Source organism: Brassica napus, chromosome A6 (assembly GCF_020379485.1).
Source record: "Brassica napus cultivar Da-Ae chromosome A6, Da-Ae, whole genome shotgun sequence".
NCBI classification, from domain to species: domain Eukaryota; kingdom Viridiplantae; phylum Streptophyta; class Magnoliopsida; order Brassicales; family Brassicaceae; genus Brassica; species Brassica napus.
Window position 1 is genome coordinate 8347941 of NC_063439.1, and position 17400 is coordinate 8365340.

The 17400-nt window shown below is 30.5% G+C and overlaps 3 protein-coding genes and 1 long non-coding RNA gene across 6 annotated transcripts; all 4 read right to left on the minus strand.

The window, feature by feature from the left end:
- Nucleotides 1–377: 377 nt before the first annotated feature.
- Nucleotides 378–3790, minus strand: LOC106346985 (protein IQ-DOMAIN 32-like). 2 transcript variants are annotated; one of them, XM_048782508.1, is made up of 6 exons: nucleotides 3521–3790; nucleotides 2718–3245; nucleotides 2385–2564; nucleotides 2250–2309; nucleotides 784–2164; nucleotides 378–677 (listed from the first exon to the last, which is right to left on the minus strand). In XM_048782508.1, the coding sequence occupies exons 1-6, from the start codon at nucleotides 3596–3598 to the stop codon at nucleotides 658–660; spliced, it is 2247 nt and encodes a 748-aa protein (XP_048638465.1). In that variant the 5' UTR covers nucleotides 3599–3790; the 3' UTR covers nucleotides 378–657. The 2 variants fall into 2 exon arrangements, with proteins under 2 accessions (XP_048638465.1, XP_048638464.1); XM_048782507.1 differs by having other exon boundaries at nucleotides 2250–2315; nucleotides 3521–3789.
- Nucleotides 3791–4984: 1194 nt separating this feature from the next.
- Nucleotides 4985–6226, minus strand: LOC106349916 (histone deacetylase HDT2-like). Its single transcript, XM_048782509.1, has 4 exons — nucleotides 5959–6226; nucleotides 5682–5884; nucleotides 5551–5584; nucleotides 4985–5476 (listed from the first exon to the last, which is right to left on the minus strand). Exons 2-4 carry the CDS (start codon nucleotides 5766–5768, stop codon nucleotides 5019–5021), a joined length of 579 nt encoding a protein of 192 aa, XP_048638466.1. The 5' UTR covers nucleotides 5769–5884; nucleotides 5959–6226; the 3' UTR covers nucleotides 4985–5018.
- Nucleotides 6227–10023: 3797 nt separating this feature from the next.
- LOC111198855 (protein RCC2-like) lies at nucleotides 10024–11729 on the minus strand. 2 transcript variants are annotated; one of them, XR_007340322.1, is made up of 8 exons: nucleotides 11691–11729; nucleotides 11568–11591; nucleotides 11187–11479; nucleotides 10987–11112; nucleotides 10859–10912; nucleotides 10698–10771; nucleotides 10560–10593; nucleotides 10024–10484 (listed from the first exon to the last, which is right to left on the minus strand). XR_007340322.1 is itself a non-coding variant. In XM_048782510.1 (7 exons), the coding sequence occupies exons 3-6, from the start codon at nucleotides 11249–11251 to the stop codon at nucleotides 10702–10704; spliced, it is 315 nt and encodes a 104-aa protein (XP_048638467.1). In that variant the 5' UTR covers nucleotides 11252–11479; nucleotides 11568–11591; nucleotides 11691–11729; the 3' UTR covers nucleotides 10024–10593; nucleotides 10698–10701. The 2 variants fall into 2 exon arrangements, 1 of the variants encoding a protein (XP_048638467.1); XM_048782510.1 differs by having other exon boundaries at nucleotides 10024–10593.
- Nucleotides 11730–11799: 70 nt separating this feature from the next.
- On the minus strand, nucleotides 11800–12505 carry LOC125575403. Its single transcript, XR_007340324.1, has 3 exons — nucleotides 12389–12505; nucleotides 12057–12313; nucleotides 11800–11944 (listed from the first exon to the last, which is right to left on the minus strand). It is a non-coding gene; the product is annotated as an uncharacterized LOC125575403 (long non-coding RNA).
- Between the last annotated feature and the right edge of the window lie 4895 nt (nucleotides 12506–17400).

A 17400-nucleotide genomic window follows, 5' to 3' on the forward strand; every position in this document is an offset into this window, starting at 1 on the left:
AATATCATATCATATCATTATATCATATAGTTTGACCAACTTATGTATCTAACAACATATAAAAATCGAATGTGGACCTACTTATTTTTCAATTGAATGTAATTGACTACCTAATTGAGTGCCACCTATGCATTGGGGCCTCTTTTAATTAATACAAAATTGAGGTTACATCTTTTCAAATGTTCCTCAATTAATATATAAGGGATTCTAGTAACAGACGATCTAACTACTTCTGGTATTTATTGGAAGACATTCTAAACTGTCTCGGATTAGACAATATGGTATCTAAAACAGAATATAGCAATAACTGCGTTTTTTCAAGTCGGCCAAAACAGCGGGTAGGACACTTAAAAAAAAGAATGGAACTTTCTGTGAAAAATATAAAAAAAAATAATCTATAGCACGACTTTCAGTTAAGCAGGTTATGTCCCAATAAAACAACAAACCAAATAATCCAATAGCCACACAAATAAAACATTTTTTTGAAAGAAGAAAAGAAAACGATTCTGTACAAAAGACTATCCTTCTCCATTCTCCGATTCTTCATCTGTCACTTGGGTTGTCTGAAATTAGAGTTAAGGATGGTCTGAAAACAAACATACCAATCATCAAATACTCCCCTAACATTTTTCTTTACCCATTTCACTCCCTTCAGCTTCATCTCTGCCATTTTCTCTCTGTCAAAAGCGAAGGCAGAATCAAACATTCCCTCAGTAATTGAACAAAACATATAAAATACAAAACAGTATATTGCGGAGAAACCATAGGAGGAGATTCATTTACCCTTAGTTCCCGGTTGTGCCTGAGACGCAGACCGCTGGATTCTAGGAGAAGAGCCTTGTTTCCCATTGGCACCAACAGGCAATGAATGTCTCTTCTTGACGGAAACCTCTCTTTCCTGAAGATCAGGGCTTGATCTTGGTGAGTTATGTTCTTGAACCTTAAGTTTTGCCGACTGTGTTGGCTGCATGAACCTTGGAAGAGAGTTCTTGCCTCCGCTGCTCTCTCTTGCTTCTTGATCATTACCAAAAGAGTTTCTTCTCCCGCTTTTCTGTTCTTTCCCTTCTTCTTGTTCTCTTACATTCTTACCCTCACCGTTACCAGTTTCCTGTTTGGGAGGAGTTGATGTTATTTTCTTGCTAACTTTCCTCTTTTGGCTTGAACCACTCTTGCCGGATTTTTCCTTTCTTGCTTTAACTGAAGAAGATGCTTGACTTGCCGGTGTTGCCTGAGATTCAGTGACTGACATCGGAGTTACAGCTTGAAGCCCTGTTCCATCCTCTGCAGGTCTCTTCTTGGAATCTGGTGTACTAATAACTGATTCATGCTGTATTACTGAAACCTCAACTTCATCCTCCTCCTTACGGTCCTCAACAATAGCCAACGGAGTTTCAGCTTTCACATCAATTTCTATCAACTCTGCTTGGTCTGTTTTGGGAGTGCCGTTTTCTAGAAGCTTAGATTCAGCCTTGGAATCTGCACCCTCAATGTCTGACTTCTTGTCAAGTGAATCAAGGGAAGAAGTTACAGAGAGTTCGGTGCCGCACTCAGATCCACCGAGAGCAACATCTTCCAGAGACTGATCCTTTTTCGTGTTTGTAGTGTTAGCCTCTGATGAATCTATATCTGTTTTGCCTTCTTCACCTAAAACACCATCTTTAGAAGAAAGCACCATTGCTTTGCTGGAACCAGTGGATGCAGTAAGTTCCTCAAACTTCGACTGCGCGGCAATGAATGAAGGGTTGCTTGCCTTACGCTTTAAAGAAGGTTTAGGCTGATCATCCTCTTCGAGCAAAGCCTCTGGATCCTTTGCAGCAAGTGGATGAGACTGGATCAAGTCATGATCAACCTCTGCAGATGCTTCTGGTGAATCATATTGGCTCATTTTCTCTGTCTCGGATAGCTCAATATGATGAGCTGCTACCTTACTTGGGAGACCAGTTTCAGCTTCGGTCTCCAAGGTTGTTGAGTCAGAGTTCACCACGTCAACTTGAGATGATTTGGTTCCTTCCAACTGTTGCTCTTCCGTTTCCATATCTGATTTCGAAGTCTTCTCAGGGTTTGAAACAGACATCCACCTCTCCAACCAGCTCCAAGCAGAACTAGGTTTTGTCGGATCACATTTGATGCTAATAGGCTTCGTCTTGGGAGTTGACTCCATTAGCTATAATCAAAAATGTGTAAGAAAATGAATATACATGAATAACCAAGCTGTAAATGCACTATTATCAAGTTTAAAAAAAACATACATGTTTAGCAAACTTGTTTTCAAGAAGCTTTTGTGTTGCTGCATTTGTTTCCGCCTTATCCTGAATCTAGAATCAGTGTTTAATAGCAATAAATGATATACTGAAAACACAATTAAGCCATCTCAAAAACCTTACCGAGATTGCTGAGACACGGCTACCATCTTTGGTGGAATGACGAGCACGGACGAGCGTCTGCATTTTGACAATAGCTTGGACACAGCGCAGTGATCCCATTGCCTGGTTCCTAACCAGGTGCCCACGAAAGGCAGCTTGAAGTTTAACAACTTTCTTCCGCCTCAAAAGCTCTTTTCGCGCCTGCAGTTTAGCAACACTCCAGTAAGAATCAGGTTGTGATAATGTTTAACATCTTTACCATGTTCGTAGGGCTAAGGAAAGCTTCTTCCACATCCTTACTAACATTAGTACGTAAGAAAAGACACATAAGAATAAAAGGAAACAAGAACATACCAAAAAGCCACGTATGGCAGCTTGGATGATAATGATAACAGAATCATCAACTTCTTCATCACTTTGTTTGTTGGTAATGATCACTTCATCGGCTTCAGATGCTTCTGGTTCAACCTCGGGAGTAGTGTCTTTCTCTATCAGGGTTGCATCAGCAGCATTTGCTACATCCAACTTAGCTTCCAGCTCAGTTCCAATCAAATCATCCTCCTCAGTCTCAGTCCCCTTCGATTCCACAAGAACAGGCAGCTCCGTTGTTTTATCCTCAGCGGATTGTTTTTTCTTCTCATCAACAGGTTCAGCCACATAGGTAACAGGTAACTGGCTCTTCTTCTTCTCATCATCATCAACAGAGAAAGTGTGCTTTTCAGACACAATGTTATTGTCAGGAGATGGGGAGTTGAGGAGAGCAGATTCAAGAGTTTCTCTAGTCCTAGAAGCAGGAGTTGTATCAGAGACAACACTAGTAGTGATCAACCCTCGATTTTTCCCAGATTTCTTCCTGAAACTCCATCCACGCGAGCTCTTGTTCTACATCACACAACACATTTAAATCTACACTTAGTCGCTACACAAAAAACCATTAAACACAATAGTTATAGATCTCCAAGACAAACCAGACAAAAAAAACCTAAAAAAATAATTCCAAATTTTAACTAATGAATAATCAAACAATTAATAAGCCAAAAATAGACAAAACTTAAACCTAAGTAACGCCAAAAAAAGTCCGACCATGGTTCTGACGGAAGCATAGGAGTTTTAAGTACACAGATCTTAAATTGGAAATTAAAGAGAAGAAGTCAAACCGCCGTAGGTTCAGTGGCATCGTCACCGCCGGCGCAAGCGATGATGCGGAGACAAGAAGAAGCTGGAGATCTTCCCATGTTCGATGTTGTTGTTGTTGTTCTTTGAAGACAGAGACCGTTTTATCTTCTTTGTTGGATCAGAGTTTAGGGAGAGAGAGAGTGTGTGTCGTTGGAAGTTGGAGCAAAAGGAAACGGAACTCAAAGGAAAGCAATTAAAATGCGGTTTAGTGTTTGGGTTTGGAATCCGCCAATCTTTCCTCTTCTTCTTCTGTCTCTTGAGGTGCCAATAAAAGCGATATAACGCTGTCACTGTCAGATCTCTCTCGTGACATTTTCCTTTTTATACTAATACAAATAAATCCTTAATTTCAATTTAGCAATTGATTTTTTATAATTAATTAAAAAAACTTAAAATACTTCGATGCTATGGAAGAGGAAGACCAACAGATAGATGCGTTTAGTTGGATTCATATGAGTGGATTAACAAAACTTTAAAAGCTGTGTTGGATTGATTGGATGAAAACAATAATGAATTAGTGGGGGATTATTCAATTATGGCTAATTGGCAAGTCGATATAATGTTATTAGTTCACCTAAAATAATACCACGCATGTGACTGTCATGTGCTCTCTGTCTTTTTTTCCATGTGTACCTTTTCTCTCTCTCTCTCTCTCTCATCACTTTCAGGTTTTTCAATTTAAATGAATATTAATCGTCATTATCGATTTGGTTTAAAGTAACTGTTAAATATGCTGATAAAATTTTGGTTTTTGCAATGTAAGCAATAGTGACAATGATATGTTAACAAAAATGTTTATAAGACTGAAGCAAATGGTTTCTTAAAGCTTTCTCTCAAGTCTTTTTGGTATTCTTTTATTTAATAGACAGAAATCTTTATCTATTGTTTCCTACAATTTTAAGGATTGTAGTTTTTCTTTGAATTTATATTGAAGAAAATTATAACAGGGAAGGAAGGGAGTTTTGGAAATTGAATAAGATGGGCTTGTGGGCCCATTAGTGGACCAGCCCAAGAGAAAAAAAAAAGAAAAGCCGTGATTTGCAAAAAAGAGAGGAAATAGATGGTGTGGGGTACCTCTCTCTTACCAAATGATCGAGGCCTCCCAACCACTACTCAATTGTAATATTGACACTATATACACGCGTCAAGTCCACAGTGTAGATTCATTGTTTTGTGCCTTTGCGAACAAAAAATAACAAAGGAAAGTGTGGGGCTAAATGAAAATGAAATCGATAGAAATAGATTCATATCTAGCCACTGAGATCCCGATACTCGTATGTTTTACACTTCTATTGAACAGTGATTGACACAATGCCATACACTTCTATTATATAGTGCTGATAGTTACTGAGTGCACATGCTGCATGCTATCCGAAATCAATCAAGACAACCGTACCACTTTTGTCCTTGGATGAGATAAGAAAATTGTTGTTACAAATCGAAAATGTTTTTGACTGTGAATAAATCATTCGATGTGGTTTACATCAGAATACATAAGCCGGTAAAGCTTAAACAAATGTTTGATACGGTAATTAAAAAAGTCTTTCGTAGCATCTCATTGTGTGAAGAAAGAGAGGAAAACTGTTGAAAAATAGACCACGTCGATTCTTTTTTGGAGTCAGAGTGGTTTCTAAGACTTGCGAGGTCTACCTCTTCTTCCACCGGCGAAGCTTTTCCATTACCGGTGCGGCCGCCGCGGCCTCGTCCTCCACGGCCACGTCCTCTGCGAGGAGTTCTCTGTTTCTTGCCATTGGCTTCTTCTTCTCCATCATCATCACTGTAGTCGCTGTCGCTGCCTTGAGCTTCCTTTTCCTTGTCGCTGTTTTCTTCATCACTGTCAGAAGAAGCTTTTGACGCTTTCCTCTTTTTAGAAGCTCCTCTTTTGGCAGGTTTTTGCTTTGTTGTTGCCACAGCTTCTTCTTTTGGTTCTACACTCTCTGTTCAAAACAAAGGAACAACATCAACAAATGATTAAACTCTGTAAGGGGATAAATTCTAAAATAAAATATACCTTCTAATGATCCTTTCCCATCGTAGATCTCTAGCTGCAGGACACATAAATTGCATAAGGAACCAAGCATCATCTTGAGCTTTCCTTGGAGGGATCAATCGAATAAGAACTGGTTCAGTTTCTTTTCTTACCTGCTCAAGACGATCTGCAACATCTGTTCTGTCAACTATGACCATAGAATGGCTTAAACCGCATGCCACACTGCCAAAAAAAAACATATACAACGGCTAAAAAAGTTCCAATTTTATCATCTCTGCCGTAAGGTCTTTGAGAAATTCACCCCATTACATGCATTCCCTCGAGTAAATCCACCTTTTTAGGCGCTGCAGAGGATCTGAAACGAGAAATAATAAGCATAGCTTTCAATGTGGTGTTTAAACTAAAGTTAGTTATATAATGTGGCATTACTTTTGACCGTTGGGGCCATAACCAAGCTCTCCATACTGAGCATGACCCCAGCTTATGCAAGAACTATCCGCACCAACAAAATGATGCATGCTTCCTGAATCCATCCAACGCAAGTTCCACCCACTTGCATGACCAATTACAAAACGTTAAAAGCAATACTCACAATCAATGAAATCTTGACTTAAATCCATCATAGGTTTGGGGTACATCCAGTCATCACCATTGTTCTTAATCTTTCCCCACATGTATAACTGTCCTCCACCTGAGAAAACCAAAAACGTATAAGTATGAGAATATAAGACTATAACACATGAGGTAAGGCAGTTCAGATTATAGTCACTATAATCAATACTATTAAAACAGAAGCAATTTTTATCTACTTACAAATAGTCTAGGTTGGACCATTATATTTAATTATATTTCCTATTATTTCTATTCATATCTAATTGTTTTTTTTTGACATCTATTCATATCTAATTTAATTATTAAATATACATCATACCTAAAATTAAGGAACTAACTAACTAATCTGTTATTTTTAAACTAATGAATTTAATTTATATTAATTCGAAATCTAAATAACTAATCAATTATATTTTAGTTATTAATGTAATAAATACTTATATATATATATATTCATTTGTATATATACAACTATATATTAATCCAAATGCAAAAAAAAAAATGGTTCAAAACCCTCACCAAATACATAAAAACATAATTTTTATAGTTAGAGTATTAAATATATATATATATATATATGATAAAATAAATATTAATAGTAATTATACGATGAAACCTGTTACTGTTGATAGCTTTATGAATATATTTTTTACGGGTTACTCAAAGAGACATGTAACATATATATCAAATATAAACTAATTGAACAAATATATTAACAAAAATATATCATAAAAATTACATTAACATGAATCGATGCCAGAGAGTAAGGGTTAATATTTTAATTATTTAAAAATATAATTATATATATATATATATATTATAAAAATTAAGAACTAAATATACTAAAAATATATATCAAAATAAAATAATAAATATTTACATTTCTAATGCGAATAATGAAATTAACTTTTAAATTTAAAATAAGCCATAGACAAAACATCAAAAAGTATCTAATAACATGTGAATAACAAAAGTAAACTAACTAAATAAATAAACAATTTTTTTTTCAAACGTAAATCATTAATTTGTAATAGACGTATACACATTATTGATGCTCAAATCTATTTCATTTTTAGTATGCATCCTCTCAAATATTGGTCCATTCACAAGATGGAATTTTAGTTGGACTAAAATTGTATTTAAATTAGAATATCACTTTCATAATATATTCACTATCCATCTGAACATTCATGAATATATATTACAGTACTCTAAATATAAAAATAAATCAAACCGAATTACATATTGGATCATCTACCAGCTCAACCGATAACTAGATCTTGGGTTTTAGCGGTTGTTACGGGTTTTATAGAATTTTTAAATAACAGTTTTTAAAAAAAAACTAAAACGGATTACATATGAGCCACCAAAATTTCCAATTTTACTGCGGGTCGGGTCGGGTTTCAAAACATTGAATATAATGTTCCATTTGTAATATCTAAATGTAGATACAATTAAAATACAAATTTATATCAAATAAATTTGGAATGTTTCGAAAATGATCATGCGCTTTGAAAGCGCGGGTCAAAATCTAGTCTCTCTATTAAAAGAGAAATACTATTTTTATCTACTATAAGAAAGTCATACTAGCTTTATTAGGTCCATTTCATCAATTACATTTATTTAATTATTTACATTAATCAATTAAATACATAAAGATATCAATAATAAATCAATTTTAACTTGAAATTTAAATTTTATTTTTAGTTATAACAAAATGTTGAAAAAATCTAACAAAATCTTTCTAAAAATTTAAAATATGTTATTTAAATTAATACCATTGATTAATTTTGTAACTAATAATATATACTATTATAAGTTAATTTAAATAAAATTTTATTATAAAAAAATAAAATAAAAGTGTATGCTATTTTTCCAAATTTTATAATTATACTCTATATATTATTTATTAAAGGAGATACCATAAGAAAATTCATACTAGGTCTATTTCATCAATTATATTTATTTGATTATTTAAATTAATTAGTGTTAAAAAATTATTTAAATTAATCTATTTAATATATATATATATATATTATATAGATATTAATAAATAAATTTTAACTGTAAATTTAAATTTTACTTTTACTTATAACAAAATCTGCTGAAAAAAAATCTAACAAAATCTTAACAAAATTTTAAAATATTTTTAAATTAATACAGCGATTGATTTTATAATTAATAATATAGTATTATTATAATGTATTTACTTGTAAATTGACACACTAAACTAAAATAAATAACATAGAAATATAAATTATGTTAAAAATATATAATTTCTATAGGATAATTAAATAAAATTTTAAAATCTATTGTATTCAGTTTGTTAAAATTTAGAAAAAAATGAAGGAAATTATCAATTTGATTATATACTATGAATTTATTTTACCAAACTCAAAAATATATTAGTATATAATAAAATTAATAATAAAGTAAAATATATAAAACAAATCATTATACATTAATAATATCGAATAAGAAACATAACCAATAACATTATAGATTTATACAATATATAACACTAAAATGTAAATCATATCTTTTAAATATTTGCAAAAATATATGTTATATATTTTTAAAATGAAAATCTACCCGCACGGATGTGCGGGTGAAAATCTAGTCTATACTATTAAAAGGGAAGCAGTCTTTAAAAATCTACTTATAAAAAGTTGTTGGACTGTTTCATTAGAATGTTATATTTTATATCACTTTAATTAATCAAACTTCACATAATACATTTAATATTTGTGCCAAACTAAAAGATTATGTGACCAGATTTTGTGCCTATTAACAGAAAATAATTATAGTAACATTTATTTTCAAATACTAGAAAAATAGTGTTTAGATATAGTTTCTATTGTCAGCTATGATGATCATTTATCCGACCCACATAAAGGCTGATCTACAACATTGATTAACATATTATATGAACCAAATTTTTTATACACAGAATGTAAAACTTTTATGTAAAACATAATGTATAGAACATGACAATACTTTAAAGTTTTTTAATTATATTCAAAATTTTATGCATATACACGAAATATGTTTCTAAAAATCTAACATTTTATTTGAAATCTGAAACATTAATCGAAAACTAAACCTGAAACACAAAAGAATAATCGTGATACCAAAGACATATTCGAAACAGAAAAATATATTTAATATATACAAAACATTTTAAATACTCAGGGCACCGGTTCAGATTTATGTAGAATCCAAACCTAAACCGATACTGCGGGTCCGAAATATACCCGATAGATACTTTGCAGTAGACTTAAATCTGAACCAAACATGTATATTCGGATCGGTTTTTATTCCAACCAGACAAAATGTTTGGAACATACAAGAATCATTAACATTATTAAATTTTTTATTGTAAAAAAACCCTGCGCTTTTGAAGCGCGGATCAAGATCTAGTTATGTTATTAAAAAGTTATGTTATTTCAGAAAACACGTCATTTATCACTAAAAAGTTATGTTATATTAGTTTTAAAGTTAATTACAATCAAATTATTGATATGTAATTATTATGTTGTAAAAGATAAATATGTATTAAAAATAGTGGAGTAGGATGTTAAAATTTTAAAATAAATTATTATAGAGAGTTAAGATGAAGCGGATGTTAAATAAATGAGCCGAAAGAGAGATAAGATGATGTGAAATGTTAAAAAGGAAAAAAAAAAAAAGGTGTTGATAATGAAATGAGTTAAACCATTGTACATGGTATTATGAACAAAAAAAAATAACAAAGTAAAGGGTAGGGCTAAGTGAGAATAAAATCAATAGAAAATAAATTCATGTATATCCACAGAGTGCCTGATACTCGTATGTTAAAGGAGTGGATTACACATGCTGCATGCTATCAGAAAATTGTTCAAATCGAAAATGTTTTTGACTACGGATAAATCATTCGATGTGGTTACATCAGAATACAGAATCCGATAAGCTTAAACAAATGTTTGATAAAGCAATAAAAAGTGTTTCTTATAGCCTCTCATTGTGTGAAGAACGAGAAACTGTTACAAACCATCGAAGAAAAACTCGGAGTCAAAGTTGTTTCTAAGACTTACGTGGTCTTCCTCTTCTTCCACCGGTCTTCACCGGCGAAGCTTTTCCACTACCGGTGCGGCCACCGCGGCCTCTTCTTCCACGGCCACGTCCTCTGCCACGAGCGCCCTGTTTCTTACCATTGGCTTCTTCTCCATCTTCGCTGTTTTCTTCATTACTGTCTTGTTCAAAATCAGAAGAAGCTTTTGACGCTTTCATCTTTTTAGAAGCACCTCTTTTGGCAGGTTGTTGCTTCATTGTTGCCACAGTTTCTTCTTTTGGTTCTACACTCTCTGTTCAAAACAAAAGAAACACATCAAGAACATGACTAAACTATGTCAGGGAAAAGATTTTAAAGTGAATTATACCTTCTAATGATCCTTTCCCGTCGTAGATCTCGAGCTGCAGGACGCATAAATCACATAAGGAATTAAACACGTCGGTACAACATCTTTAAATAACTATCATCTTCAATCAAATAAGAATTCGACTCTTTCTTAACTTACCTGCTCAAGGACGATCAGTGATGTCTGTTCTGTCAACTATGATGACCATAGAATGGCATGAACCGCATGCCACACTGCAGAAAACATAACACAACAGATTATTTAGAAGAAAAAAGAAAGTTTAAATTTATCATCTCTGCGGTAAGCTCTCAAGAACTCACCCCATCACATGCATTCCCTCGAGTATATCAACCTTTTTAGGCGCTACAGAGGATCTGAAACGAGAAATATTCAGTAACAGTCAAAAACATGGTGTTTAAACTAAGTTAGCTATGTAATGTGGCATTACTTTTGACCGTTGAGGCCATAACCAAGTTCTCCATTCTGAGCGTGATGACCCCAGCTAATGCAAGAACTCTCCGCACCAACAAAATGATGCAAGCTTCCTGAATCCATACACCGCAAGTTCCACCCACTTGCATAACGAATTATAAAAACGTTAAAAGCAATACTCACAATCATAAGTGGAATCTTGACTTAAAGACAAACCTTAAATCCATCATAGGTTTAGGGTACGTCCAATTTTCACCATTGTTTTTAACCTTTCCCCACATGTATAACTGTCCCCCGGCTGAAAAAAAAAACCAGAAACGTATAAATATCTGATCATAAGGAGTAACACACGATGTAAAGGCAGTTCAGATTAAAGTCACTTGCCAGCACTACAAAAGGAGTTTGCAGAGCCAGCAGAGACAATGGCATTTGGAGGCAAAACAAAATGTATCTGAAACACATCAACGCGGCGAGGAGACCATTCATCTTTCTGCTCCCTATGTCCAAGCCTGCAATTGATACAACTAGTATCTAATACCAGTCTTTAAAATTCTACCGTGTAAGTTGTAACAAACTCAGAGATGGACTAGTACCAACCTTCCATATCCACCAAAGCCCCATCTGCAATATGTTTCAAAAAAAAATATTTTAAAAAAAACATGTATCATACATGTAAATCGAAAAAGCAGATGTTTAAAATGAAATAGAGAAGCTACTTACGTGTAAACAAACCCATTCTTATCGACGGCCACTGAATGAGGGAATTTTGACAATTTTAGAATTTGAAGTTAGCTTTCTTGAAAGGCAAAAGATTTTTGGGTGAGAGAGAGAGAAAAAAATAATAATGGTTATATACCTGTGTGATTTGTTCCACATGCAACTTTGACAATTGTTTCACCCGCAAGAGAGGCTATGGCTTTAGGACGTGGCTGAGCTTCGTAGGCGAGTTAAACCCATGTTTCCATCATATTGAACTGAAAAGACACAGTAGCAACGTAACCTCATAAACATGTTTGGAAGTTTCAAAATAATCACAAACAATTTGCTCCAAACATGAAAACATTTATTGAGCTTTGAATAGATTACCTCATGATCAGTTCCATGACCAAGTTGACCATACTGTGGGAGTCCGGCAGTCCTATAAACAAACACTTTTCAATTAAGCAAGCAATTAGAGTCAAAACAACAAAACTAGACCAAAGATTAAAGAAACCATTACAGTATAGTGGATCCTTCGGTAGAAGATAACCACACCGTGAACTCAGCCCCACAGGCAATGTTTGTGACCTCATCAGACACAACACATGGAAGAGGCGACGATTCAACTTCTACAGAAACAAATCCTGGAATATACAGAATTCACACCATTAAAACGGTAAAGAGGACACAAAGCAGAAATAGATTCAGATGTTTCATACCGTTTTTGGCGGTGCCTAAACCCAACTGCCCATGCTTATTCAACCCAAAAGCAAAGGACCGGCCATCATCGCTAACCACAACCGTGTGGCTCCTCCCTGCTCCTGCTTTCACAATCTTGTGCCTTCAACAAAACAAGATAAACCAGAAAAAAAAAATCAATGTCTAACGAGCATCACTTCATGTGCAAAACACCAGATGAAACAGAAACTCACTTAGAGAGTCCTGAGACAACGGTAGGCCTGTCACGTTGGATCATATCTCCATGACCTAACTGACCTTTCTGAAAACACACAGCAAAAAAATGCTCAACCTTTTAGATTATTACAATAATAAAGTACTGTATATTGTTGTTATATAGCAAAAAAATAAATGAAAACCATTGACAAACTAAATCTTCTTTCTAAGGTTTTAAATATAAAATTTTCTTTTCTATAAAAAGGATAACCAAATTTCAAAGGTTTCTGAATCGGTTTTTTTCAATTCACAAAATAATCAATAATACTTTATTCTTTTATCCTACTATATAAAAGGAGCTATTTTGAGGGCTTCTAAGGTGTGCCACATAGGTAGAAAATTCCTGGCCAATCAATTTACCAGCTCATCTCAGACTGGACAGATATCCATGTCAATTACGAAGCCCAAACAATTTATTTAAATCCCAGTCAATACTGAAGTCAACCCAATATCCATTTACGGTATATGATACCAAGAAACTAAGAAGCTCATTCTATTTTATGAAATTACATGCTTTTGTTTAGTCTTTCGCCACAGTGACCGGAGGCGTGTTAAATCACAAAGCTTCTCACGCATCCTATTATTATGCTATTTCAATTGAGGTTCTCAGTGTTGTTCTAACTTATATTTAAAAATAAATTTTATTAAATGTTATAGATTTTACTATTATCTTAATAAAATTTAATATAAATTTTATATATATTATATCAAATTGTATAAAACTAATAAAAATGATATAAAATTGTATAATTATCAAACATTTGGCCTAAACAATATTTTTAAAATTTTGTAGATATATAAGAAACTAAATATCATACGATTAGATATTTAGATATTTAAAAATTGCATATTTTTAAAAGCTTTAGTAATACAAATTGTATAATTATATAAAAATAATAATATTACTAAATCTGGAATGTTATATATGAATATATATATTTATTTTTTAGATGATGCATAAGATATTACCAACATTAAATAAAATTATCCATCTCATGTTTATTTTTTTAATTGTAGAGATGACATGTAGCAAAATGCCCAAAATGACTCTAATACCCTAGATATATAGAAAATATAAAAAATTTGAAATATAATACAATAATTATTTGTAGATCCAAACTGGTACGTTTAACTTTATGGGACAAGGAGACGTCTAATTTCAGGGAGTTAAATCGCATATCTACCAGGAAAAACCAAATCATAATCATCACAAGTATCATTCTACGGTTACATGAAGGTAATAAACTAAACATAAAGTTTATGTCAAACTAAATGCTTACAAATATTTCACTTTATCAAGGAAACTATCACTCACAACCACACCTGGATCGCGCTTCTACTTTGACAACGATATTGATATCATATAACGCTTCCAAAAGAAGAATAAATTGCTATCCTAAGCCTCATAGCAAACGACACCAATCAACTTTTTTTAAATTTACGTTACAGCTTTCTACGTCAATTAAATAGGCACACTCAAATACTATTTTCTCTTACGAATATTAAATTCATCAACATAATTTATTATTCAAACTTACTTTAGTTTATAAAAAAAGATGATCACCGCTTCCAATGTCTTCGCATTATAAAAAAACAAAACTTAACTTGCACTTTCAGAAACTTCAAAACTTCCAATTTTAGTTAAATTGTTCTTTAATTAAACATGTAATCCGCGCGAAGCGCGGACACGGGCTCTAGTTACCATAATATTAACAATTTTATTACTTATTCTATTTTGTTATTTAACTGTTAAAGCTACTAAAATGTCATTAGGTAGCCATAAGACCACTATAACCATAACAGTCAAAACTTTCTGATTCTCTTCATCTAACCCGTATCAAACTTATCAATGTTAATATAAAATTTATAACATGAACCATATAATATTGTGTAGGTTTAAATAATACTAGATTTTGATCCGCACGTCCGTGTGGATATTTTTTTATTTTATAAATATATTTGATGTTATTACAAATGATTTGAATTTATAACTTCCATTTTAGTGTTATACTTATATATTGTGTAATTCTATAATATTATTGTTTATAATTTTTAATCGGCATTATTAATATATAGTGATTTGTTTAATACATTTTTGTTATTATTTTTTATTACTTAGAAATATATTTTGGGAAATTAACAAAAATACAACATTTATAATACCACTTTTATCCTTATTTAAAAATAATTATAATCATATGGTTAACTAATGAGACTTAGGGTTTAGAGTTGAGGGTGAGGTAGGGTTTTTGGAATGTGGAGTTTATGATTCTAATAAATATATAAATAAATTATTTATTTTAAAAAAAAAATAGATTCAAAATAATTTTCGAATTTCAATTTTAAAAAAAAAAATTGTAAAAATTTGAATTTAAAAAAGTATAATTTGAATTTTATTTTTATTAAATAATTATTTGTTATATATATATATAAAACAATGATATAAGAGTCTTTGCATCTTAGTGAAAAATGTATTTTTAAAAATGTCTCTTTAGTTATGGTAAAAATAATAATAGTATCAACAATGTGGTAAACACGAAAATTTCTCATATATTTTTGAGTTAGACACAACAAAATAACAATCTGAAATAATCAAATAGAGAACCTCCTTCAAAATATGTTTTTATTTAGCTTATACATTTTTAATATAATACATTTTTAAAATTTATTTATATTTACATGTTTTTAAAAATATGCTTTAATATATATAATTTTAATATTTTACGGGATTTATAAGTAAAAACATTGTTTTGTTTAAATAATGTAGCCTAATTATTTTAGTAAATTTTAAATAATGTAGCCTAATTATCATGTTACTTTAATAAATTTACTGATATATGAATTTTTGGATGTTATGATATTAAGTTTTCTTTTTTTTTTTTAATAAAGATTTCAACATATTGTATTACTTTAACTTTTACAACATATATAGTTTTTTTGTGGGGTATTTTAAAAGTTATTATTTATTATCTATGATTTTATCTTTTGTAAATAAAACTTTGAAAAATTACACAACTATTTTGTCAATAAAACTTTGAAAAATTACACAAATATTTTGAGTATGGAAGATTACATGAATTTTGACTTTGTTTTAGTTACTACAATAATACATTAGTTTATAAAAAATATTTGAATTTTTTGTAATATTTTCTAAATTATTTTCAACATATTTTTTATAATGAAAGTAAAAAATAAATCTAGAGAAATTTTTCTTAGATATACCTTTAGAGTTTAATTTCACAAAAATAGACTCTCAAGTAGAAAAATAACCAAAAGATGTTTTATTGAAGGGTAAATATGCATTTATACCCTTAGGGTTAACTAATCTAATATTTAGGGTTTAGATTAAAAGGGTTAGGTTTAGGGAATGAGTTCAAATTAAAAAAAATAAAAATTAAATTAAAATTTTCAAAATAAAAATGAGCTATTTTGGTCATTTTATTTTTTATAATTAAAACTTGATTTGTCAATAATATTTTAAATAAATTATTAAAATTTCAAGTTTTCTAATACTATTTTAATGATGACTGATAATTTATTTAAATGAAACAATTTTTTTAAAAATAAAATTGGTTAATTTAACTATTTAATATAATTTTGTCATATTTAATTCATAAACCATTTCAGTTTTATATAATACAGAATATAATTATAAAATTTATAAAAAATAGTATATAATTTTCATTTTCTTGTTTTAAAATATAATTTTAACCAACACTGATTTATAATAATATTATATTATTGATTACCAAATTAATTGATGTGTTATTTCATAAAAATGTTAAAAAAATTTAGTAAAATTTTGTTGAATTCTTTCTCAACAGATTTTGTTATAAAAAAAATCAAATTTATAGTTTGTTTATTATTAGTGTAAATAACTAAATGTATCATATTAACTAATTTTTTAAGTGGTTCTATATACTATAAATTGTTAATAGTAGATAAAAATAAGACATAAATTATTAGATTAGATATATAATTAGTAATAAGGTAATTCTCCTAAATAGACCATTTTCAAGGTTTGATCACAAAAATAGACCACAAAGAAAAAAATGACATAAATGTTTTATTTAATAGGTAAAAAAATCATAATACCCTAGATATATAAAAAATAATTTTTTTTATTTTATGTTTTCATCCTTAGATTATATGTTTTAGATTATAGTTTAAAAAGACCCTAATACACAAGTTTTATATAGTTTTAGATTATATGTTTTCAAATTCGAATTTTTTATAGTTTTGTTTTCAAATTTTCTTTTTGTAATTCGAAAATACTTTTTGAAACTATTTTAAAAATTTTTATTTTAAAATTTTTAATATTTATTTTTTATTTTATAAAATTTTAAATCTGAATCACAAATCTCCACCCCTTAACTTTAAACCCTAAAATTTAAATTAGTTAATTTTAGGGGTATAAGTGTATGTTTTCCTCTTTAATGAAATATTTTGGTCATTTTGATCCTTAAAATTTATATTTGTGATATGAATTTTTTTAGTGCTATCATAAGGTATTTCCCTTAATAATATATGCTTTAATCATAATAATAAATAAATGAAAGATGCCCTTATGTCATATAAGAAACTATTGAAAGTTGCCCCATCAATTTTTAAGAAAATTGATGTTCTATGACCATCTCCAATGGTTAATTCTATTTTTTACTTTAAAATAGAGTAATTCTAATATAAAATAGAGTTTGAATTTGTTTTAATAGTATTCTATTTTAAAGTAAAAAATAGAGTGATGAAGAAAAAAAAATAAGTTACTCTATATTTAGAG